General features: G+C 44.5%; 1 protein-coding gene across 8 annotated transcripts in view; it reads right to left on the bottom strand.

Moving 5' to 3' along the window:
* FRMD4A (FERM domain containing 4A) overlaps positions 1–25,752 on the bottom strand; it is a 395,327-nt gene that overhangs the window by 209,816 nt on the left and 159,759 nt on the right. Inside the window, exon 1 of one of the 8 annotated variants that reach the window (XM_065049254.1) lies at positions 21,043–21,400. The exons of 5 other annotated variants lie outside the window; for them this stretch is intronic. In XM_065049254.1, coding sequence (XP_064905326.1) covers positions 21,043–21,108 — 66 coding nt within the window. In that variant the 5' untranslated portion in view covers positions 21,109–21,400. Of the gene's footprint in view, positions 1–7,489; positions 7,974–21,042; positions 21,401–25,752 lie in introns of those variants that run through there. 2 more of the 8 variants (XM_065049253.1, XM_065049255.1) reach the window with 2 other exon arrangements.

Genomic DNA, 25,752 nt, shown 5'->3' with positions numbered 1-25,752 from the left:
CCTAATTACACCTTCTAAATATATTCCAGAAGTACAGCTGGATTGTAGAGTGACTAAATGGCATAATTTGCAGCCCATTATCTTTCAAAAGCTTTTCATGTGGTATCTTTGGGAAGTGGAGACTAATTGCGCTCCTTGCCTGTGCAATTTGGAGAGTTCGATACTTTAGACCCAACTAGAAAAATTAAAGTATAAGAATCACTCATACCCATCTGCTGGTAGAACGAAAAGTCGCTGTTTCTTTGAAGCCATTAGAAATGATTGAGACAATGAGGATAATGTGTACTTCACCAGGAAACAAGCTAAGCTCAGACAGAATGTTTGACCAGGAGCTTGGAAGCATTTTTGAAATCTAAATCCAACTTTCCAAACTTCTTGAATGAGCAGAATAGAAACTGCATGACTACCTACAGAGCAGATCTCCTTTTGTTCAGAACAGCCTCTTTCATGATTTCTGTCAGGCTGGTTAGGAGGGTCCTGGTGCTTGTGAACTTCCCTAAAGCCACTGCTGGTGTTTAATCAGACTTGTGTTGGTGCCTGGTCCGGACCAAAGATGTCTCAAGAGTGAAAATGGAAGAGCTCTATGAAGGCTGAGTTTGTTGCTCATCCACTTTTATGTTTTTTTTTAAAGATTGATAAATAAATTAAGAACAGGAAAAAGGCATGTATCGTACTTCGCACTTGATAGCTGAAAATACTTTTCAGGAAATTTTTGAAGCAGCATTTAAGCAATTCCTTGTACAGATCATGAATTGACAAAGTCTGGAGACTTTCTATCCCTGGACTTTAGAACACATCTGAAGGCACGTCTAAGCCCTTCCAGGCATAAGTCCTGGCCAGAAGGTGAGTTAGGACTAGGTCTTCAAGGTGGGATAGTTTGGAAGATATTTCAAATATACAAGTTTTCCATTATCTATCACTTGCTGACCTTGCATGTATGGAAAAACCTTTCTAGACAGCTCCTTGTGGTAAGTTCTTGTCTTTTTTGCCCTGCCTTGAGGCAAGCTACTCTGGTGCTAAACCTTCATAGCTCCTGAGCTTTGGGCTGCAGGTGGGGGTGTGATCTGCACATGGCACTGAGAAAGCCTGTTGGGCAGGACCAAAAGGGTCCACGAACTACAGGAGTCTTTCCACCACCTCCAGAGCTTTGTAACTGGATTCACACCATTGTCCCCTTCTCTTCACTCGAATCCAACACTTCTGTCTCATTTCTGGCTCCCACTATCTGTCCTCTTACCTACTCTTGTTGTCCCAGGGTCTGGCCAGCGCAAAGGCAACAAGTGCCAAACTGTAATGAAAAAAGCTTTTCATTTTCTGGTCAAAATAAGAATCTGAGGCACTGGAAATTTCACGGCAGAGCCTCTGCTCATGAGGTCTCCAGGCCTTCAGAGCTTCCAAAAATTCAATTAAGCTCCAACCGTTTGAAAGCCAATTTGAACAATATCCCAGCTCCGAACTCTGCAGAGTTCACCAGTCACTATCCATCAGCCTCTGCTGTGCTCTCACCTCCTGCACTGCTAACCTGCATGTATTTTGGGGGGAAAAAGTCTGGCACAGCTCCTGATCCATTTCACACGAAAGTCTGGTTTGATTTGTTACACCTTTTAGAAATGTCACAAAACATTACGACTTCCAGACACCCAAGAGGGTACGCCAAGCATTTATCTGTCTAGGCAGAGTTCAAATAGAACCAGTTCCTCCAAAGTACTTGTGAACAGGTCAGAAGAGATAAAGCTCAGATGAAACAGCTCAAATCGATGTTTCGGCAGTCACAAGTGATTATATCACAGCATTACACAGGTGACAGTTTTGCTACTTAAGTTTATTCTCTTCTTATTTTTTTGATACAATTATATGTCTATAATGTTGGTGAATAATTCATTTCAAATACAGTGTGTTGCAAAATGCTGCTTTTTTTTTGTTTTTTAACTGCTCTAAGTTTGTATGTTGATTTCATCACCTTGAGACTTGAGGGGCTTCTGGAGAAAAGCCAACACAATAGGAGTTCCTTGCTTCAAGATCTCTTTTAGGAAACTTCTGCACCCAAGTATCTACTGTTCCTTTGTCATCCACAGTATATGAGTAACTCTGCTGTCAGCTTGGCAGTCTATCAGGTTGGTAGCGATGCTGTCAAGGTAAGACACCCATCCAAAAAATTGTCACTGAAGGTTCTAAGCAAAGGTCTGCAGGACCTGGATGCCATTCTGAGAGTTTGCAAGTAAACAGCGTGAACTGGAAAGATCAGCTTCCCTGGAAGCACTCACTTAGTCGTGGTGTCAGAACGACTGCTCGCAGCATCACTCACAGAGACTTGCACGAGAGGGTTTAACAAATGAGGACCACTCCACCGCGAACGCCGCAAGAGCTGCTTAGTTCCACTCTGTTAGACCTCGCACTACAGCCCTTGGTGTGAGAGGTTTCCGACCACTTCACTCTTGAATTCATACCGGAAAAATGATTGATACCAAGACAAACGTTGGATTATGCTTTGTCTAGTAGAAAAAGAAAATCAATAACTCAGAGTAGTAAAAGTGCTGGTAAATTTGTACAGCAGCAAGACATACCCGAGTTCTTTTGCTGGGTTTGCTTGAAGGCAACCTCCTCCCTTGCCAAAAGCAAAGGTCGCCATAAGCTGCAGAATGGCGTGGGAAAACCTGCCTCAGACTTGGCCTGCACAGCAGAAAAAATGAGGTTTTTTTTCTTCTCAGCTCTGGGTTCTCTCTTCTCAAGAAAAATTTATTTATAGGAGGAATGACGTTTCCTGCCGCATTCTTAACGTGCTTGCAGCTTGGGATAAGAACATGGGAGCTTTGTCTTCTGCCATCTGTTTTCTATGGCAATAAATATCCATTTACGGATTTATCTCTGCCTAGTGTGTATTAAAGTCATGATATGAATGAGTGTTCATGGATATCCATTCAGAGAGGAAGTGTCATAGGTAAATACCAGTCCAAGCTCTGCACCGGTGTAGATTTACACTCGTTTAATGGACAGTGGAGTTCTGACTTGAGGCTCTGGTCACATTTTTAATCTTAGCTTATCTTCTTTGGAGGCAAAAGAAATAAAAAAGCAATCTGGACTAAAATCCTGCTGAGCTGCAAACATCCACTGACACAACGGAGTGCAGGGCCTTTAATTTACCATAGCTGAGAGCTGGGACCTAAGGCTGGAGTGCAAACTGCAAGACCTAATTTAAAGTGGCTTTTCCAGCCATATCTCTCCCAGCTTGATTTGTTTCTCACAGCACTTCATTTAGTCTGGAGATGGCCTTCCTATTTACACAGCATCTGTGGTACCATCCTTTGAGCCTAAAGGCAGAAGAGAGGGCAGGCTTGTTCTTTTTTAATACAAGAAAGCTGCATGGCTTTCTAACTCAGAAAAACAATGCCTTGTGCTTGTGGTGAGAAACATTCCTGTGGCTGGAAAGTAGCCAGTGAGGTCTTGAGAGAAGGAGTAAATATGTGTTCTTCTTTACCAGTGCCTTGCAACAGCAGAAAGAGATCTCTGAATGGTGCGAGGCATTTGTTAGACATTAGCAGGACTCTATTCATCTTCCTCTCACACACATCCGCAGCACATGGATATAATAAATATAGCTCGCAGGCAGAAACCGTCTCACATTAATAATGCAAAGGGAGAAAGGACTACATATTTAACGTGCATGTTTATTGGTGGGGGAGGGAGACCCAGAGAAGGAAGATGTGGTGGGGAGGGCTCTGCGTTGGGAAATACTGTATTAGGGGTGGGATTCATGTCTCCTGGTTTGGGGGGAACCTCTTCTGACTGAGGTGTCCCTATACGTGCTGGTTAAAGGAGAGCTGGCTGGGTTTTAAGGAGTTGTTAATCCAGTCAAAAATGTGTGTTCAGGGATCCTCCTCTGCATCCCCCACAGAGCATTTCAGCACCTCTGCAGTGACCTCAAAGCCAGCCCAAGGTGCTGACCAGGATGGAGATGTCTCATAGACATCAGCATGGACTTAGATGAATCCAGCTCATGTCTCAGTCCTGACACTGACTGCCAGTGTGCCCCATGGCACAAAACTTAATTCTGCCTCAGCTGGCATGTTTAGTGGTCTCTGTGCCACACCTATGAATATTTAGCACCATCCTTTTTTCATTTGGACTTGTAAAAGCCTTTGCAAAGCCGTGTCTCCTGCTGGGTGCATGCCACGTGTTGCACAGGTCTCTCATATCTCAAGTTTACATGTGAAAACGGCTCACTCTTAACCGTATTTTGGGCTTTTTCACTGCTGCAGCAGGATTTGTTGGACTCTGAGCTTAGAAAGAGAGCTTCCACGTGGCACCAGGATCCCAAGTGCACAGGATCTGTGCCACCACCTCTAGCTGATGGGTGGCTCCAGGGAAAGAGATTGATGCATGCTTCAACCAGGTTAACCACAACCTCATGGGCCAGGTGCCTGATGGGGCAGCTCTGTGATGAGGTAGAGAGAATAATGGCAAGGACAGAGATTTAGGACAAAAATGAACCAGTCGCAAACCCCATCCTACCAAATCCTCTGTCAGCCTTTACAGCAAGGCTCCAGCGTATGCCTGACAAGAAGCCTAAACCAGCCCAACCTTAGGTCAAGAAGTGGGAAGGAGAGAAATAAACTGTAGATGTGAGTGAAAATAAAACAACACAACCCGCCCTGACCGCAGCTGGTCACTTGGGCTGTGCATGGAGCTGTTAAGTGTGTTATACACACTGCCAAGTCCCCTGCAGCGCTGGTCATCCCTATGCATCTGTTCTTGCCTCCTATATAAATACTCGTCTTCTCTGACACCTTCTTCTGCAGGTATTTCCATGCTTTTCCTTGCTCCCCATCAGAGGGTTGCCTCCAGGAAACACCCTGTGAGAGTACTGCTGTTTTTCACACCTCTCCATCACATGCACTAACACACACAGCAAAGAAAAGGCTCAGCAGCTGCTGCTCAGGCAAGTCAGTGTGGATAGAGTGTTTCCAAAGGGGATGTGAGCATCCATGGAGGAGAGTGTTCTCCCATTTTCCACACTGATTTATGACTTGTATCTAAGCTCATCACTCTCAGGTATTTTCTGTGTGGAAGCACGAGCCCTTCCAGATGGGGAGGGGCCTGCCATAGCCAGCAGCAAAGGATGGTGGCTCTGAAGCAGCTGAGAGCTTGGTCTGGCCAAAAAGTCTTCTACCACCTTGTGGGAAGCTGTCTTTGAAGAAGACACCAGTCTCTTTGCCTCACACTTGCAAGAGCAGCTGCAAAGCCATCAGATGCTGACCCACCTCCTGTGATCTGGGTCACGGTACAGGGGACACAAATCAAACCTGTCCCCAAGGTGGGTTCAGCTCTGCCTGCCCTGGGCCCCTCTTAGAAAAAGCATCTTGAACCGCAAAGCCTGAATTTACCAGGAGGGAAAATTCTGAATACACTCCAAAGCAACAAACAGCAGTCAAACAATAGAAGACCAAAGCTGTGTGAATAATTGATTATCTTTGGTTTGCTTGACGGACTGGAAAGGCAAAGGAAATATGTTTCAGGTTGACACAAAGTTATTCTGCTTTCTCTTCTGCTAAATGGAGAAGGAAGAAAAACAAACAAAAAAAGGCTTTGTTTTTAACAGAAACAGTTTTTGAACCTGCATTTAATTTTTGAGATTTTTTTCATATCCCTTAAAAAAAATGAAGGCATTCATCCAAATGAAATTGCACTCTGCTTGGAAGAAAAATTGTACAAAGAAAAAAATTCATTTGAAATGTCCAAAACCAGATTTTCCTCTTGAGTGACACATGCAACAGACTCGAAGTAAACTCACAGGTGGCTTCAGCTGCCGCAAAAATGCTTTTCAGCAAAACAGATGCCAGGAGCAAAGGTTTCCCTCAGTCCTGCATGAAGCAACTCTGAGCTGCTCTGTCCTTGTAGAGCTTCTACGTGTTCCACCAGCCATGGACCAGTGGGTGAAGCACGCCTTGCCCACCACGCAGCACCCTGCCCAGACCTCCTGCAGCCAGAGCGTGAAGACCATTCCCATTCCCTTCAGCTGAACACCCTGTCAGGGGATATTAGCAGTGACAAATGGGGTGCGCAAGGTGTCCCTGTCCCCTGGGGGGCTGTGCCACCGCTGCCAGCTCCAACAGAGGTTGATTACCAAGCAAAGACAGCCTGAAGTGCCCAATGTGCGCTCAGTGTGTGCTTGGTGTGTGTTCATTGTGTGCTTGGTGTGTGCTCAGTCTGTGCTCATTGTGTGCTTGGTGTGTGCTCATTGTGTGCTTGGTGTGTGCTCAGTCTGTGCTCATTGTGTGCTTGGTGTGTGCTCATTGTGTGCTTGGTGTGTGCTCAGTCTGTGCTCATTGTGTGCTTGGTGTGTGCTCATTGTGTGCTTGGTGTGTGCTCAGTCTGTGCTCATTGTGTGCTTGGTGTGTGCTCATTGTGTGCTTGGTGTGTGCTTGTTGTGTGCGTGGTGTGAGCCTGGTGTGTGCTTGGTGTGAGCTCATTGTGTGCTTGGTGTGTACTCAGTGTACGCTTGGTGTGTGCTTGGTGTGAGCTCATTGTGTGCTTGGTGTGAGCTCATTGTGTGCTTGGTGTGTGCTCGGTGTGAGCTTGTTGCACACCTGTGTGTTTGGTGTGTGCCCAGTGTGTGCTCAGGTGCATGTACAGTGTGCACTCGGTGTGTGCTCAGTGCACGCTCCGTGCACTCCACAGGTGTGCATCGCTCTCTGCGCTGACACCCGTGTCCCATCCACCTCCTGTTTGCCAACTTGTCAGTTCTTCCAAGCAATGGGACACCCCTCAGTCCCCTGGGTGTTGCTGCTACGGTGATGTGCATAATTACAGCTTTCCCGGGACCCCCTGCTATGCCTCCCACAGCAAGAAAGCAGCAGTGTCATGGTGGCTGGCCAGGGACTGCCAGTTCCCAGTGTCACGCTGGCTGGCACCAACCAGAGCTGCACATCATGCACTGTATAGCCCATATTGCACTGTGCAACCACTGCTCGCTATACATCCCAGCTGGGACAGACACTAGTGCACATCTGCATCTATGGTAACTTAGACAAAGCTCTCCCACATCACCCTGAGCTTTCTGCTGGTATTCATTATTTGACATTGCTATTGTTTACTCCACATTTGTACAGGTCAGTGCTGCTGTGTGCTGTCACACTGTCTCAAGTATTCATTATTAGAAATTACCCTTTTTGGAAATTATTACCTGCAAGTATTATCACAGAGCCTTTAACTAGTTTTAATTGCTGCATGTTATCTTATTTTTCCTGCTGGCATCAATTTCTACCCTACATTATCACACAGCCTCTGACTAATATTAATTCCCATTCATCACCATACAGGTCCCACCAATAGTAATTTCTACAAACCACGGCATACACCAATAGTAATTTCTACACACCATGACATAACCCCTATTAGCTTTGACTACTAACAGTTGGGCAGACAACTGCTATCAAATGGTGCCTTCCTCATCCTCTGGGCATGCATGCAGGACAAAGAAATCACAGCTTACCCTCTCCACACTGCGTCTCCTCAGTGATCCATATGGTATTTTGAATAAAAGTCTTCGGGTCCTACCCGGAGTCCCAGCTGTCTGCACTACCATAGTGCAGAGCTAACTCGTGTGTGTGTGTGTGTTGGTGTGTGTGAGGGTTCACAGCACACACAGGCTTCCTTTGGAATCACTTACAGTCTCATCGAGATTTCCCAACTATCAAATAGCTGAATGGGTTTTCACATCAGACCATATGAGTCAAGATGTGGCTTGTTTGAAAGAAGGAGGGGGGAAAAGGGAAAAAGAAAAAAAAAAAAAGAGAACCCAAGCCTTGTAAGCCTTGTAACCTTAACAACATGTTTCAAGCAGCGTATCTTTAGCTTCCTTCCCTTTCTCGGTGTAGTTTGCTCAGCAATATTGCTGTGCCACAGAGGTGGAAAAATTAAGCTTCTGGGGAGAATGTTCCAAAAATGTCAAGCTCGCTTCTTGTTGCTACAGATGGTAACCAGGTCAGTTGTCTAATCAAAGCTCGATCAGAGTTATTATACATTTTGCCATGTGACTGCAGACCCCTCTGGTTTGCTGTACAGTAGATCACATGTTCACCTTAAAAAGAATATCTGGTGTATGACCATCTGGTGCAGAGATTAATGTTAAATCCTACGTTTGGATATTCCTCTCTCCTAGATGCTGGAAAGCACATCCCCAGAGCACAGGGATCACACAGATCCTTGGGGCTGCTCAGCTGAGCACAAGCACTAATAAAAATCATTATATTAGAGTCTATAATTGTATTCTCTTCACAAAGTCAGACCCAACATGTGCTTCTTTTTTCTCTTACAAATCCACTTCAGAGACTCATAGACAATGATATTTTCTTTCTCTGGAAGAAAAGTTTGAAACTATATTTACACTTTAAATTGTACACAAGTGTTTTGGAAACGAGAAAAATACTTTCCACTCCCACAGTCTTCCCAAGTTGTCCCAAAGCAGCCAGGTATGATTCTGTGCTGTTGTAAAGATGTGTTTTGGATGTTATGGTCGTTTCCATACTCAGTTACATGCACTGGTCTAAATGCAGTTTAGAGTTAATGTGTGCAAAGTGGGAGCTTCTCAGTTCACCAGCTCCATGGTGGTATTCTGAATTTGCTTAGTAAAACAGAAAAGAAGTTGGCCCACGCTCTTTTCCTTGGAGCAGTTCTAGCTGGGAGATCAAAATCTGCTGAGCTGTGGAGCCAATCCCTTCCTCCGCATTTTGTTCTCATTTTAATGCAAAACTAAAAATACTTTGTTTTGATCGAAGTCCAAAAGCCAGGATTAAGGTGTTAGGGACATGGCATTAAAGCAACCATTTAAAATAGAGAAACTCTGTATCTGCGCAGCATATGCACATGCATTAAAACTGGTCAGAGAAAAAAAAACCCAGCAGCTTGATGTGGGAAACTCTAAATATTAAAACAATCAGCCTTTGTTCATAATTAGTTCCATATGTCTCTTGCCAAAGAGAGTGAGGGAGACAGGAAAAGATGAAAATATCTTAAGCATGACTGACTTATATAGGTTCTTTATGTGAAATAGGTAAAGTGTTTGGGTCTTTGCTTCTTGCAGGGGTTTTTATGATTGTAAATTCCCCCCTGCTATCTCACCTGTTTTTTTTTAAGCACAAGGTGTCTGGCATTTCCCACCTGCCCCCAGGGGACCTTGCCTGCATCAGCAGAGCCACTGGGGATCTACCGATGGAGAAAGAGAGCAAAGGTGTCTGCGGTCTGCTTTACTGGGAGCTTTGCCTGGATGAACAATGAGTCATATCTGAGTCAGGAGCTCAGGGGTGAGTGTTTCCTATAAGAGCAGAGGAGCAAAATCTCCCTGCTCACCCCATCTGAAGCCCTAGGCCTGGGGGATCCTGCTCACACCAGTCCATTCCCCAGAAGCTCTTGTATTCCTGCACACGAGGTCTCCTGTGGGTCCAACTCTTAGAGAGATAAGCCTTGTAGACAAAACTTCATCCACTAGAGGGGACAAAGAGCTGTAACACATCCCCACCAGTGTCTATAAGCAATCAAGCTCCAGGACCAGAGGCAGATAGTCTAGTGGTACCAGCATGAAGCATCACATAGACTCATCTTCTCCATAGGGGAAACGGGAGCATTCGTTCAGTTATTTCCACAAAATGTGAGTTCTTTATGTAGGTTTTTAGGTCTTGCAAATGACATGCGAATCTGCATACTGCTTAAGGCAGCTGAATAATAATACAAATATTCTCCTTTGCAGGAAACCCCTTGCGCATGTGGAAAGTAGAAGAAATCCATCCGTTTGCATACTGTTGGAACCGGTTCCAACAAGATCCCTGCATATCCCAGTGGGCTTCATTTCTCCCTCCCTCCATGTGCTGCACCCCAGGCACAACTCTATGCGTATCCTCCACAGAAACCACAGAAACTTGGAGACCTGTACCCACTATGACACTTTCTTCTATCTCATTCCTCATCGCCCAGTTGGTATGAACCTGGAGATAAGAAGCCAAACCACAATCATCAGGACTGTGAAAATAATCTAGAAGAATGAGATTTTTGCTTTCTGTTTTTAGGGTTGTTCAGGGTACATCGGTAGGCAAATGTACACGGTAGTCTATTAATATTAGTTCAATAGATTCCCTATAGGATAAGTAATGCAAAACATGCTCTCATTATGGTCTTTCTAGTGGTTCCTGGAGAGGGAGATCAGGTGTTTGTGGCAGGTCATGGGCACTTCAGGCCATCGAATTCTGAATTTCTCTCTGGAGAGCCCCTTCTCTCTTGTAGTTGACTGCAGAAGCAGATTAAGATGACCAGACTCATCATTGAGGCTTCATTCGACTGTATTGTCTGTAGAGACAATCTCCAGCCTGAACAGCACAGTAGGAAATAAAAGCCAAACTATTGTAAAGGAACATCCTGGCCTCACCACCACAGACCCTCAAAAGAGACACGCTGTATTTACTAACTGCTGAAAGATGAAACTCTTTAAAGCAGTAGATGCTTTTTAGTACTAATTGCAGGCTGCCAGGAACAGCGGTTTGTGGTAACAATGCATCAGAGGAAAGTACATTCCAATAGATTGCTATTTAGACTAGATTTTTTTTTTGGTCTTTAATGAAAAGGAGAGAGAAATCATTTAGTGCTGCAAAGCGTGTCTTATATTTGCAACTGAGGAGTCAAGTTTCAAGTCAGTGTACGCCCAGCGGAGACCAGTCAATGGAAACCAGTGACAGCAATGGCATAAATTGAAATGCAGTATGTGATATCTATCAGATCTATCAATAACACACATGAGTACGGCAACAGAATAAGAAGAGAACAAGGATAACTTGCAACTCCTGACAACATTTTCCACCCTGGATGATAGTGATGGTCTCTGTCAATAACAAAGCCAAATTCTTCCCTGGAGTCCTGATAGGGAAACCACTTGTATTTGAGCTCTTCAGCAGCTCCTATTAATCTTAGTGGAATTCCTTGCTTCCCGTTGTAAGAAATCCTCTTTAGCTGATTTGTTGACTCGTGGCAAAGCAATAGGAAGACAAGGAGAACATGGTGATGCTTTGGGGCTGCAGTCCCTACAGAGACTTAACTGATGTTTTACTGCACCCAGAGTCAGTTTGTAAAGGGAACTGCCATGTTGGGAGTAAAAATAAGCACACGTTGTTATTGCAAATCTAGCTTGCATTAAAGTTAAAAAAATCCCCACGATGTTCCAGTCTTACATAGTGTTTTACAGAGGAATGTTCTGATCACTTTAGCCTGGGGAGGGATGTGGGAAAGCACACTGAGTGGAGCTGCCGTCAGAGCTGGCAACAACCCAGCAGCTTGCTAGGCTGAGAGATGCTGTTTGCAGCCCCCAGACATGAAAACCCAGGGGTTTCCCCTGTGTGTGGCAAGACCAGGTCACATCTGGGGGCCACACAGACCATCAGACATCCCTGTCATCCCTAAGCAGACAGGGTTGCTGCTGGGGCAGCTCCTGCATCGGTACACGTGGGTGGCTTTGTTGGGTGCAGCAATGCAGTCTGAGTATGAAGGTCAGCCCCACATTTGAACAGAGACTCTTGCTTTGTTTTACTCTGTTTTGGTGCTCTGGGTTATGCAGAGATCAGCATGGTGTTGCACTGTGTGTGCAGCATGTCCATCACTTGTACCGACAGAGACAACTGGGAATTTAGGCTCCTGTGACAGATTTGCATTGTACTACAGCAAGGTTGTTTAACCATCTGTGGTTCTTAGAAATGTTAGTAAGTCTGATTAGCATAAACCTAAACAAAAACCCAGAGTCAAGCATCAGTGTAGGTTAATCCAGAATGTAATGTTAGATGTTCCTTAATTTCCTAATTCATTGGTATTCCAGCAGAAATATCCACATGGCCACTCATCTGTTACTTTTTATAATTCAGCCTTGGGTGTAAAGGGGTATCACTGGCAGAGCAAAGCATGAAACCCTGGGTGTCACCTCCTGAGCCCACACCTAGCCAAGTTCTTAGACTCATCAGCTGGCATGCCCACCAAGACAGTAAGTTCTTGACAAAATCTCCAGTAGATAGAAGATAAAGTCACACTGCTCAAAAGCTCTGAGTAGAGGACCAGTCTAGAGCTGGAAAGAGCAGACAACTGAGAAAGAGCTGGAAAGAGCACAACTGAGAAAGAAGGCAATGGGAAGCTATGGAACCCTAGTTCAAGAGCCACACACATGGTATGTCCATGGGACCCCAGAAGCAGTCACTTGTGGTGACTCATTGCATCTCCTTGAGAAAATAAGTTTGGTTGACAGGTTGGAGGCCTTTCCAACATGCTGAAGTGTCTGGAAGCAAAATGTGTCATCTCCAAACAGAACATGGTGTTCAACCTTTCTTCTGATCTTTAAAGTAGATACGGAGGGCACAGCCTCTACTGGAAGTCATAGCACAGATGTTGACACCCCAGAAAATGTCTTCAGGAAAGAAGATAGAGCATCCTGCATCCTTCCTCCTCCCCTAGTGCCACCAAACAGACTCTGCAGGAGCAGCCTCCATCCTACCTCCAGTTCTCCTCCCCACCCACCGTCCTGTGCGTGGTCCCTGCTGGGGAAAGTGGTTCCAACCTCTGTGCATCCAGGCAGACGGGATCCTGGAAAACCCTGGCCAGAAGAACAGCAGCAAATAGCAACTGAGGCCTCTGCTAGATGGAAGGACACTTCCCTTGTGTTTTAGTGTGCCGGTAGGTCGGCTCTTTTCCCACATAACTCAGAGAGACAGTAATTAATTAGGGAGGGAACTTGCCTGACCCCATTGCCCTGGAGACACACCCCTGTAAACATCACGAAGGGATCGCGGAGGCCACCTCTGACTTCCAAGGCTTATATAAACAAAAGAAGAGATATTTGGCAATGACACCACATTCCCATATCGTGGATGTGTAGCAAAGGTTGGATGTGATGCATAAAATAGCCGTCATGCACACAACTGAGGTATGACTGTGCAATATTTCTATCAGGGATCTGTTCTAAAGTCTTTGCAAATCCCAGCAACTGCAAGGAACGTGCAAATACTTGGTGCATCTCACTACCAGGTCTTAAAATGTGAGTGGGTTATTCCTGAGTAAGGCTTAAAACTGCTGATTTGCTTCAATTCCTGGATAAATAAGGGTTTGCTCAGCCCGGCATGGGAAGTACTCAGCCTTGAGCCAGATTTAAGGCTTAAACAGGATATGTGACATATGGACTATGTCAAACACTCTGAAGATATATGCTTCTTTGTTCTGTGTAATTTTCCCTCTTTTAAAACTTCATCCTTTTTACACTGCTTTGATTAATCTTAATGTACTGCAGGAAAGCATATGTGTCTATGTGAAGGGAGGAGAGAGAGTTATGTTGCCCCAAGAGAAAGCCACATGGAGAGAAGAGAGGCCAACATGTCCATAAAGAATGGAGAGAAGCAGAAGACTCATGAGAGGCATCATGAGGGGTTTTTTTAAGCCTTGCCAGACCTGGTAAACAGCCTCTCAGGCAAATTTTGTTTTGTAGTTGAGGTTTCACAGGCATGAAATAATGATGGATTTTGTCTGAGTGAGGAGAAAACTGCATTTGCACAGAAGAGAAAGAGAAATTACTAACACTGGCAAAATAAAAAACAAAATCGGTTACATTCTGATCTTTGTAGATTTATATGGACAGATGAAGAAATGTGAAAAGTTTGTCTGACTCCCTGGATCTTCAGGCTTGGAGTGTCACCCTGTAATTCCTATCAGTTTCCATTTTATTGCTTTAGCTCTTTTGTGTTGGCCACGCTCTCACAGCACCCTACCTCATTTGTAGGAGACATCTGGAGTGGCGTTTACCTCTCCTAACTTTGATTGCTTTCATCTGAGCTTGTCATCTGGACTCCTTCTGTCATCAGTAAAGAGAAATGGGCACTTTAAAGGTTCTTCAGCTGCCTACTTTACTGGGGGGTGAATGATACCTAAAAGTGTCAATGTCTCCCCACTGATTATAAAATAAGCTTGATAACTAGCCACTCTTGTTCTACCTCTCCAGCTCTCAAAAGTTCTGCTGTGTCTCCGGGTAGCTGTATTTAATTGCCCTGCCTTCGCTAACATCCCTGTTGGCATTCACACTCCCAGATCTTCATTCAGGCTAGATGTGAGGAAGAGATTTTTTACAATGAGGGTGGTGAAACACTGGTGCAGGTTGCCCAGAGAGGTGGTGGATGCCCCATCCTTGGAAACATCCAAGGCCAGGCTGGACAGGGCTCTGAGCAACCTGATCTGCGTGAAGGTGTCCTTGCTTATTGCAGGGGATTGGACTAAATGATCTTTGAAGGTCCCTTCCAACCCGTACCATTCTATGGTTCTATGAAACTATGATTCCATGACTCTATGGTTCCATGATTCTATTCTCACCATCTTCTTTTTTTGTGTATTTTTTGCTAAGACTGGACTGCTCCACAAAGCTCTTCTGTTCCACAGAGGCTTTCTGAGGGTCAAGAGCATGACCTGACTCTCATGGGAGGGAGGTTAGGAGCTATCTGTGGTTGGCAGCACTGTGCACGGGGCTGCAGCACAACACTGGCTTTTCTTCTGCTCCGTGACTCTTTATGGCAGCTCTGCCTTGTAACTCAGGTCCCTGGGCTGGTTTCAAGAAATGACTCAACAAATTCATGAAAGCACATCTACTGTGGGATGCTAAATTTGAAGACACCACGTCTGGATTGGGAAATCCCCGAGTGGGAACAACTTGTGGCTGGAAGATAACTGTGGAGACTGTGGCTGTGTACGTGCCTTGATCTTACATTTGTCTGTAGGCACCTGATGTTGGTTGCTGCCTGAGACATGATATTGGACTAAATCATTCATTGGAAAGACCTGGTAGGATCATTTTTATGTCTTTATTTTCCGAAGTATCTAAACAAAACCTGATGAACAGCTACCTAACTGGATCTCTTTAATGTCGCAATCATGCTGAGCAACCTCAAGGGTCAAGAGGCCTGATTCTGCTCCTACCCATCACACTGGCAAAACTTAGGCTGAGTCTAGTGGTGGAAGATGAAGCTTTAAATCTCCTGCAAACTGGATGCTGAGGATACACTGGAGGATTAAGTTGTTGCCAGAGAGATATGCATTAGGATTTGCTTCAAAGGACTGATTTCTCTGATAAACAAACACAAAGAAATACCCATTATGTTGCAGAGGGTAGCACCGACACATTTGTATTATGCATCATTTGTGACTGCTTCAAGTATGAACTTGCTGCTTGCTCTTTGACTAGCAAGTCCTGGCAGCCTGGCAAAGCCACAGGATTTATTTCTGCTATAGAGGTTAATGGATCACTTTACATGTTGATAATGTCTTATTATTGCAAAGGTCATAAAGAAAAATGTAACAGACACCAGGAGTCGATAGTAACTGCAAGAATGTTTGTTTGATTACACCAGGGACGGAGGCTGCAGTGTGCATGGATCACACTGCAAATTGTGGTTGAAGCAAGTTCATCACAACCATCTTTCTGCACCCCTCCTTTCTCCAGATTGTCCTCAGTACCGCCTGTGACAATGACTACTCTTTACCAGTGTTGATGGCATGAGAAAACAGAAAGGTTAATGGTGCAATTGCACGAAGAATGGACAAGGAATACCTATCTACGGCAGGGAGTGTTAGGACTAGATGCAATGGCACACTTCATCCTGGGTGCTGTAGATCCAAATTCCAGATATTGATGATTTGGATTATTCTACAGTTGCAGTGGAGTGTAATACCCTGGAGGGAACAAATCATCAAGCTGGGATTCTGGAAGTCATATTTCTACTCCTTTTTAAGTGGGATGACAGAGGAGGGCTATGCTCAATTGGCTTCATGTCCCTCTGTCTCAGTTTCCCTACCTGTGAAATGATGAGATGTCACTTATCACATCTGATTTTTTTTCTGTTTCTCTGTTATAAATAAAGAGCCAAGTCATTTAAATGCCCCTCTGTTGGTAGCTTGGTTTTAAGAGCTGGAATACACAGTTATTGGTAGCCACCACTCCAGATCCTTACCAGGACATGGCAGCCTTGTCTACCTCATGGTGCCATCCCCATTGCCAAGGTCTGCCCTGTTTCCCTTAGCACCTCTGGCCAAGGGAGCTGAACCTCATTTTGGAATTTTCAATGTTAGTGTTTGGTTACTTTTAGTTCAAATTTTCAGCTTTAGGTCTGGCTGGATACAGGAGTTTGACTCCAACTTTCATTTCTGTTCATTGTTAGCTGGCAGAAAAACGAGGCAGAATACTTGTAGCATCCCAGGTAATTTCCTCTTACTTCTTCTCCCTAAGTTATGGTATTAGAAACAGATTTAGTCTCACATCCTTGCTATTTTGGTGTTAACTCTGCCAGGACTTGACAATGTGTGGAGGGAGAAGAGCAGCTGTTTCTCAGGGTAATGGAGGAGGCTGGAGCATAGCGAATCAGTTGTTTCTTAATTCCAGCCCTGATTGCTATGTCCACCCAGGGCAAAGCAACCACAGTCACTCTTCATGCCAGGAAGCCCTCACAAATGTCACTTTCATCAGTGTCCTATATATATACACACACATATATATTTCTTGAAATATAAATGTATAAAATATATTATATATATACATATACACACACACATCTGCATATGTATACATTTATCTGTGCAGTGTGGTGAGAGGAAGGCTGAAGAGCCAGCTGTGGAAATAGATGTCTGCAGGAATGCAGATGGAGCTATGGAATGTACTGCATTTGGCAGGCTTGGTTGTGTTTGGATGATGTCTAAGACCCCATGAACCACTGGAGATAAATTGCCTGTCTTTTCCCAGGTGGTATTTAGAGTGGGATAGGGCTACAGTGTTCGTGGTTTAAAGACTTCATCTAAGTCTCTTTCTCTCCTGGGACATCTACTACAGCTCCATCACACCCGCCTTCAGAAATCAATCTCCTTTTTGAGGCCAGCTGATTGACTACTTCAGGCTCACTCTTCTAGCAGGATTGTTATCCCTTTGTTTACTAGAGAGGCTATTTCTTCCAGGTCTAAAGCCACATCCATAATGCAAAGAAAAGCATCCCTCAGCAGGGCAGGCTCCACTGCCCATCTCACTCCTGAACCCTTCCAGACATCCCATGCGAAGCACCCCAGGCATGCTGGGCATCCTATATCATGGAGGCTCCCTCAAGCTGTGCCTAAGGCAAGGCTTGGAAGTCAGCAAGGTTGGTCCTAAGGTGTACCTCAAAGGTCTCCTTTCACAGATTGCACAAAAATAATTAGCATGTCCAGAGGCAAGGAAAGTTTGGCTCAGGGATGATTTTTGCAAGCAGTGAAACAAGGATTCAGAGCCTGTATTTCTTACCCAGACCCCCTTTTCCCCTTAGCACACCCAAGGGACCTGCTCAGCTTATCCCTACACTGATTTGGCGCTGGCCTCCTTCTCTGGGCTTCTCCAGGCAGCCAAGTCCGGCCTTATCAAGCAGCTCAGTGGCAGCCCTCGGGTGACGACAGTTAATTATGAAATGTCATGTTGGAGGCTTCCCTTTTATCTCGCCTTGTAGAGCCCAGCAAAGCTCTTGAATGGCCTTTGGTAAGAGGGGAAAGGAAGTGTCAGTGCAGCAACAGCTGCTTCTCTGATAGCGGGCTGACAACGCTGTGAGTACACCATGTCCTGGAAGGAAGTGGCAGCTTATATCATATGGATACAAATCCCTAGTCCACACAGGAAAAAAAAAAAAAAAAAAAAAAGTGGTTTTAAAATGTTCTGATGTAATATTACCTTTCCAGAGAAAGTGTTAAGCATATCTGCAGCCAAGGCTTGCCATTGTCCCTATGACACTCTGCTGAACTCACTCCAGATGAGTTCCTGCAGGACAAGTTAGCTAAAAACCTTGTCCAGAGAAAAACTGGCCCAATATAGTCTTTCTTTAGTCTCTATTCCTGCAGAAGTCAAATTACATCAAGGTCGGTTAGGCTGAGCCTGAGTTTTCTTTAGAAACTGCTGGTTACTTCACATTTGCTGTTTACTATAACATTTTTCTCTACACCGTGATAAAACGAGTTCAATACCTTGATACGAGCTGTTCGAGTGAGATTTGTCAGGGCCCACTGATCTGGGAACAGGTTACTGCCCCTGCAGCCCAAGGACCATTAAAACTAGGTTTCTTCAAAGGAAAAAATAAAAAGATAAGTCAAGGCTCCACAGCCTGCAATTTCCCAATTTTGTAAGTAATCACCTGGTTTGGGGCAGTGGAGGGCACCAAGGAATTGGAAGAAGAGCATTATGGTGACAGATGGCCTCAGTCTTTCAGCAATAATCCTGACATAGATGAAGATGGATGGCATGGAGACCATTCCCTGGAGGGTTCAGTTACCTGGCAGTCCATCTGCCTGCAGCCCATCCAGCCCCACTGGTCTGGCCCTGTGCTCCTCACCCAAGTACTAGTCTTGCCAGTAACAGCAAAACATCTGGTAACAGATTAATGACCTCCAACGAACCTGGCTGCTGGAATGATCCATAACAGCCAGAGCTCTATGTTTTGTCCTTCCTTCATACTGAGTTTCATGTTTACTTTTTCTGTATCTAGTAGTAGAGGTTATTTTTAGCATTGCTCAATGGACAGGCGGTTAAAGATCAAACACAGCCGCGAGGCAAGAAATGCATGAGTAAAGCCTGAAAACTGTGCCTGATTGTGTCAGACAAAATTATTCTGCATTTGGAGTATTTGGTCTAGGCTATCTGAAATGCTTCCTGCCATAATTCCCAGGTAGAAGAGCCCAGCTAGCTGAAAGCATGGTTGCTCATCAGGGAAAACTGATCTCCTTGATTCGCATAGAGGTCAGATTAGATTCACAGTCCTGACAGTCAAAGTGAGACGTGAAGCCTGGACATGCTGCCCCTGAGCCTTCCAGCCCCAGGGGCACGAAGCAGTGACACTAGTGCAGTGTGTCCCTGCACAATGCTGCACAGACACACCAGCTCTTCCAGAGCCAGCTGGGGCTCCGGCGTGGCACAGGGTGATACTGCATAGACATGTCTCAGCATCACAATTTCAGCTGTGACTGCAAGGTCCCAGCTGGGGACGTTTCATGGGTTTCTGAAATTACACATTGGAGGGACCAGTTCAAAACACAACCTGAGAGGACATCCATTGGTTTCATGGACTGAGACCACCTGGACCTCTGGAGAATTTGGCCCATACTTCAGTTGGTCTGCTGTCACCCTCATTACAGAAAAAAAGTCCCACAAACAACCCCCAAAACCCATGAGGAATACACCTGGATGGAGGCAAAAGGTGTACATGACTCGACAAAGCCTAGACACAGCTTCAAAACAGTGCTCACAATGGCATGCAGAGACATAGAAGAAATTATTCTCTATCATCTCTCTCATAAGTCTGGGTGGTTTCCAGTGGGGCACAAGGCTTTTCATGTCCTTCAAACATGACAAGACACATGTAGGTTTGTAGCTTTGGCTCTCTCAGCCTCAATCAACTCAGTCAGCCCTGGCTTTCTCAATCTTTGAAGTCTCTCAGATACTACTTGGAGCTACCCCATGACACATCACCTTTAAACACCCCACCATTCGATGACACCTGTCCCATGAAGACTCTCTGTCTCCCAGGTGTCAAGTGCTCAGCTTGATGAAGTGACACTGAACTACAAACAGACCAGAAGGGATCACAGTGCCAAGTTTATTCTACAGCAGCTGCAAATAGTCCAAAGAAAGCACTGGCCCCTTCCCACGCAGAATAACTTCCACAGCATGTTGTGGTCATGAGATGCGGATGTTGCATCTTTGCCTGTTGTGGGGATTTAAACCCTTAGGGATTTTCTCTGGGATGCACGGTACTCAGAGCTGGGGAAAGGAGTTGCATTCAGAGTGGCAAATAGTCATTAGGTTGGTTCAAAGAATACATCCCAAAGAGTATTTCAGACCCTATGCTGAGGCTTTGACAGGGCAGCCTCCAACTGTTTCCCTCCAGCTCCCATTGCAGCAACTTGTAGGAAAGAGGACACCCCAAAGAGCTGAGAAGAGATTGCAGCCCAGAGGGACTTGAATCCATTTCACAGCACAGGTGGACACTTTAGTAACTGGACCATAGACTAGAAAGCTGGCAAGCTCTCCTGTTTTTCACTTTTATGGTTGATGCCTAAGATTCCTCATCCCTAGACCCTGAAATTTGAAGAATTTTATTAAAGAGGTGCCAAAATGAAAATTTGGAATGCCACTTGTCATCTTATTTCTTATAGCCTGAATTCAGAGAATACAGATCACCTTAACATGACTTTATTCTGAAGAAGATAAATGATCTGGCATTCCCTCATCATTGCTTTCCTTCTGCCCCCTAAAAAACTTCCAAAACATGGCCATCTCTGACCTTGAGACAAAAACCATCAAGTTGTGTGGGAAAAAGCAGGAATCTGTTTTGAAATGTTTTGATATTTTTAAAGAAACTTTAAAAAAGAGATTATAGGGAGAGATCCTTATCTCAGATGTGCAGAAGCAAATAATATATGGCTTCACTGAGCTTTGATGATTTCAAGGAAGCAATTCCAGATTAACACTGGCTTAAAGTGTTTGATATATCCTGGAAGAAAAAACTTGATTTTCTTGGAAACAAGACTACTTTTGCTTGTTTCTTCATCTCTTACAAAAGTAACCTGATAGTCAGACTAGTAAAAGACTGTAATTTTATAGCTGCTAAAATTCTAAAGCCAAGGACACTTGATGCTAAACAATACACAGTTTAAAGCTGCAGTGAAAGAACTTTTTTACAGGGATATTCTTCAAACTGCTCTGTCCAAAACTCTCTTCCTCTCCATGTGCTTCATCAAAATTTTAGATGATACACAAAACTAACGCAGAATAGTCACACTGGAGTCACAGTGTTCCAAATTTGCATATTACTGCTTGCAGAAGATGCTTTAGCTATAGCACAACATATTGATAGTGTTGGGTAGACAGTTGGTCACAAAATATGAAGGAATTAAGTCAGTGCAACACTTGAACATACCCTTAAATTTGTATGTTGCCTTCTGGATTATTAGCATCTTGCTTTAAATAGGAAATTGAAGCTTACTTACGAACACATCCATTAGTAGGTGCTCCAGCGTCACTTCAATGTCCTCTAATTTAGCTGCTAAAGTCATTGTGAAGTCAAATGTTAGCTCCGGACGGAGAAGAGCTCTCAGGAGTCCCAATCCAAACTGTCCGTGGTCAAAGCTAATTCTCAAACTGTAGCAAATGAGTTTCTCACAGCTAAAGAAAATCCGAGAAATCAAAACTTAACATCTGAGTCCAGATGATGCCTGGACTCCGTGTCGGCTGTCAGTCCTGCTTGCGGGACTGACGACTATTCCATGTGTGCAAGATGGGAGCAGAAGCTGCAATGTGCGTGCTGCTTGCCTTTCAGAGCTCCCCACTCAGAAACATGGAGTTATATCTGGGAAACCACAACAGAGGGAGGGAGAGACACACACACACAGAGGGAGAGAGAGGGGAGGAATGGAATAAACCGCCTTTGACTATGACTGATATTTATAGGACTACTTGTTTTTGACTCCAGTCCATTTCTCTGTTCATTTCTGACCTTTCACAAATGGCTCAGCACACTGGAGCGTATTGTAAAACGGGGGCAGCAGGTCCCACAGAAGTTGGCTGTGACTAGTGCTGGGCCAATTCACACAAGCACAGCATCAATAGCTCTTTGTCAGAGCCTATCAGGCTCTGTGCTGTAGCTAGTGACAGAGGAGAGCACAGACGTGTAAAAAACAAGGAAACAAAAGTTGTTTGGATGCTAATTTTTTCCTAAGAGTATTAATAGATTCCCTTACCCGCTCCCCAAGGCATCAGACTACAGTGAGTGCTGTGGTGACTGCTGAGGTTACGTATGAAGGGGAACAACCTTAAATAATCCTGCAGGGTTTGACTCTGCAAACACCCTGGCAGCCCCTATGAAATGTCCTCCTACCACTCAAACGTTCAACTTTGCAGAATCTCCATCTGAGATGCTCAGCCCTTCTCAGGGCCAGACTCTTTTACTGTATTTATGAATCATAGAATGTCCTGAGTTGGAAGGGACCCATAAGGATCATCCAGTCCAACTCCTGTACCTGCACAGGACAGCCCCACAGTTCACACCATGTGTCTGAGGGTGTTGTCCAGTCTCTTCTTGAACACTGTCAGGCCTGGCGCTGTGACACCTCCCTGGGGAGCCTGTTCCAGTGTTCAGCACCCTCTGGGTGAAGAACCTTTTCCCAATGTCCAACCTGAACCTCTCCTGGCACATCTTCCTGCCATTCCCTCGGATCCTGTTGTTGGTCACTAAAGAGAAGAGCTCAGTGCTTTCCCCTCTTCCCCTTGTGAGGAAGCTGTAGCCGCCATGAGGTCTCCCCTCGGTCTCCTCCAGGCTGAGAGAAAACTTCTATGGAAAGTTTAAAGTATGACTCTAAATGCTCTTTGTTCCTCTGCACATCTGCTCCTGCTTAAGTCAATGGAGAAAAGGTGACACTTCTGCTTCCTTAGCTGTTTTTGCCTGTAGCTCTCACAGCACCGCATGTAGCAGAAAGTACTGGTGGACCAGACCCAACTGAAGCTAAAACCAACGGGGATCCTTCAAGAATTTTGGTTAATGCTGACTGGGAACCAAATAGAAAGAAAACCAAGGCGCAAAAAGGAGAAATACTGAAAGTCTTGGTATGTCCAGGAGCAGTGCTGAAGTCTCCTGCACCCTAGACAGTGCCAGGTTCACCAAACTGCCTTCCATGATGCCCACTGTATTACTATGCCAAACTCTTTTTTGTTTATTTAATATGTGCCCACACAGTTTGAAATCTCAGTCTGAAATCTTGCATGTGATGTATTCCAGACACCGGAAAAAAACCCCCACAAGGCTGTCCTAAAGGATTCAGAAACTGAAGACCAGTATTATTTATAAAATTGTCAGATGGATAGGGTTGATGGAGCTTAGAGGGTCCTCTAGTCATAAATTCCAACTAAATGTCCTCAGAGTTATAGCTGAAATCACATTTTCAGACATCTAGCATCAGCATCCGAACAGGAGCTGCCTCTCATGGCCGAGTTTTACTAGACAACAACATGATAGACCATTTGGGACACGATTATGATGGATAGTTTCAATACCGAAGAAGGGCACGTAATTCATTTTCTGGATGGACCAGTTCTCATTCACACAAGGCCCTGCATCAGATAATAGGTTAGCTGCTCCAGGAATAAACCCAGCACAGGAAGCTTGTCTACTGCGGAGAAAACCTGTTCATCATCCACATGCTGCCCTTTCATTAAAGCTTTGACAAAGTGTCTATCTTCACCAGTCTGAGTGGAGGGGTGTTTTAATGAGCATGGATCAAACCACAAAGAAATATATTCGGAGGGTATTACATTGGAGGCGGTGGAAACTTGGAGAGCCATAATGCATTATAATGACGCGTGAGCTGGTATGCATTGCTTACCACTACAACAGGACACGTGGGTTTCACTGCAGACAGGATTTCACATGCTGTGCTCTTCAGAATGTATTTGCAGAAGGAAGGTCTGATTGCTGTTTAGCCTTCACCTACTCTGGCATATGTGGAAATTCAGAGATCCCAGGAATCCAGCTACAAGATGGTGAAGGGTCTGGAGCACAATTCTGATGGGGAGCGGCGCTGAAGGAACTGAGAATGTTGAGCCTGGAGAAAAGGAGGCTGAGGGGAGACCTTACAACTACCCGAAAAGAGGTTGTAACATGGAGGATGTTGGTCTTTTCTTCCAGATAACAAGTGATAGGACAAGAGAAAATGGCTCCAAGTTGCACCAGGGGAAGTTTAGATTGGATATTGGGAAAAACTTCTTCATGGAAAGGGTTGTGAAGCATTGGAACAGGCTGCCCAGGGAAGTGGTGGAATCACCATCCCTGAAGGTGTTCAGAAGACATTTAGACGAGGTTCTTAGGGACATGGTTTAGTGCCAGAGTTAGGTTAATGGTTGGACTCAATGATCTTGAGGGTTTCTTTCGATCAAAATGATTCCATGATTCTGCAATTTCTGCAAGAGCAGACTGGCTACAAGGACAAACGACTGTCTTTTTGCAGGTCTCCATCTCTGGTCCGCAGCAAGCAGTGCTCAGGCTGTGTCAGTATGAGCCAACAGAGGTTCACCAGGACTGAATCATGCATTTGTCTGCCTCTAACTGATACTACTGTCTAACCCATCTGACAACAACAGCAACTTTACTGGAACCAAACATGTGATCACTTTCCCTCTCCCTACCCCATTTATTGCACAAAGGCTATGAGTCAAATACTGAAATATGAAATTAAAGATACTTTTCTGTAGGATCCCTCTGTGCAATAGCACAGGGCAACCATGTCACTTCTGGCTCTTGACTGTTCTTGTAGCTGCATTGTATTGGCCCCAGAGAGAAACAACAGGACACATCTTCCAGGGTCAGAATGCAGTGTCCATGTGACAGACTCTTTGACTCCAAAACAGGCACAGTTTTGTCTTCACAGAGATGAATTTCAAGATTATTTCAAAACTGATGGAGAAAATAGTGCCAGGCACAAGAAAATGGCTTAAGGAAACACATAATGGCTCCCTTGATTCCCACACCTGGCACTAAAACCACCACATGCTCCAATAGTGGCGGCAAGAAGGATGAATGGGTTCATGGGTTCTCACCCAGGCTCGGCTTTACATGGTCTGGGTTTCCATCATCACAACAAAAAATAGAGAGAGTGAGATACGCCAGCTCTTAGACTCTTGCAGTTACAATGTTCAGCTTAGCAATCCTCCTACTGATCAATATTAACTGTCTTTAGAGACAGTCAGAAGTTTGGGAAAAATGCTGTTGGTGTAAAATTTGCTTTGCTAAAGTAACTCCTGTGGAATTTTCCTAACTGATAGACTGCAGGGTGTTTTGTACCTAAGGGTTTCTATCTTTCCATTTTTCCTACAAATTGCACTAAACCTTTCAGATTCAAAGCAAAGCACAATGGGAGAAGTTCTATAATACAGAAAATGTGCAGAAGATGAAAAACAAAAGTCTCCTTGTTCTACTGATAACTGAAAAAAATGGTAAAAAATACTGATGGTAAAAACAAAAAGGTCACCAGGGTGCAGAAAATGGTTTCACTGAACCCCTTGAAAAGCGTGGATAGCAGAAATCAGAGTCACAAAATCAGATCTAAGCAGAAGAACTTCTTCAAATGCATAAAAGCTTGGGGACCTCTGAATCTAACCCACTGACTGACTTCTAACTCTCACTTTAACATTGCTTACCCCAGATGACCCGTGTTATGGAAATAGCCTCTCAAATACAACAAACAAGAAACAAAATTTCCCTGAGTTCCCCAGGGATTATTCCCAAAGCCTCTGTGCATGTGTGTGTGCATTATAGGTACATAAAGAAATTAGATTGCATGTGATAATGAGAAGCTTTAACTTGGTTGATTCATTAATGCACTAAGTCCAAACACTTTCTTTGTTAAATCATTATTTCCATCTTTTCTAATTCATGAGAATTCATTATTTTGGCCTTTGCAAGCATGAGACCTCTTCTATTTAAAGCAGAGCATCCATCTGACAACACACCAGGGTATTTGTGCAGAACAGGATGTTCTTCTCCACCCACATTTTCCCCTCACTTCCTTCCTAGTTTTCTTCTACCATTTGGGAATAAGATATCAGAAGAGAGCTGAAAAGAGGAGACTGTTGGAATATTTTTGCCAACATGAGATTTCAGCAAAATATGCTGTTTTTCAAAAGCTGAAATGTTATTTGGGGACACACGG

This window comes from Columba livia, chromosome 1 (genome assembly GCF_036013475.1).
Source record: "Columba livia isolate bColLiv1 breed racing homer chromosome 1, bColLiv1.pat.W.v2, whole genome shotgun sequence".
Classification (NCBI taxonomy): domain Eukaryota; kingdom Metazoa; phylum Chordata; class Aves; order Columbiformes; family Columbidae; genus Columba; species Columba livia.
This window is presented reverse-complemented; position numbering and strand designations above follow the sequence as displayed.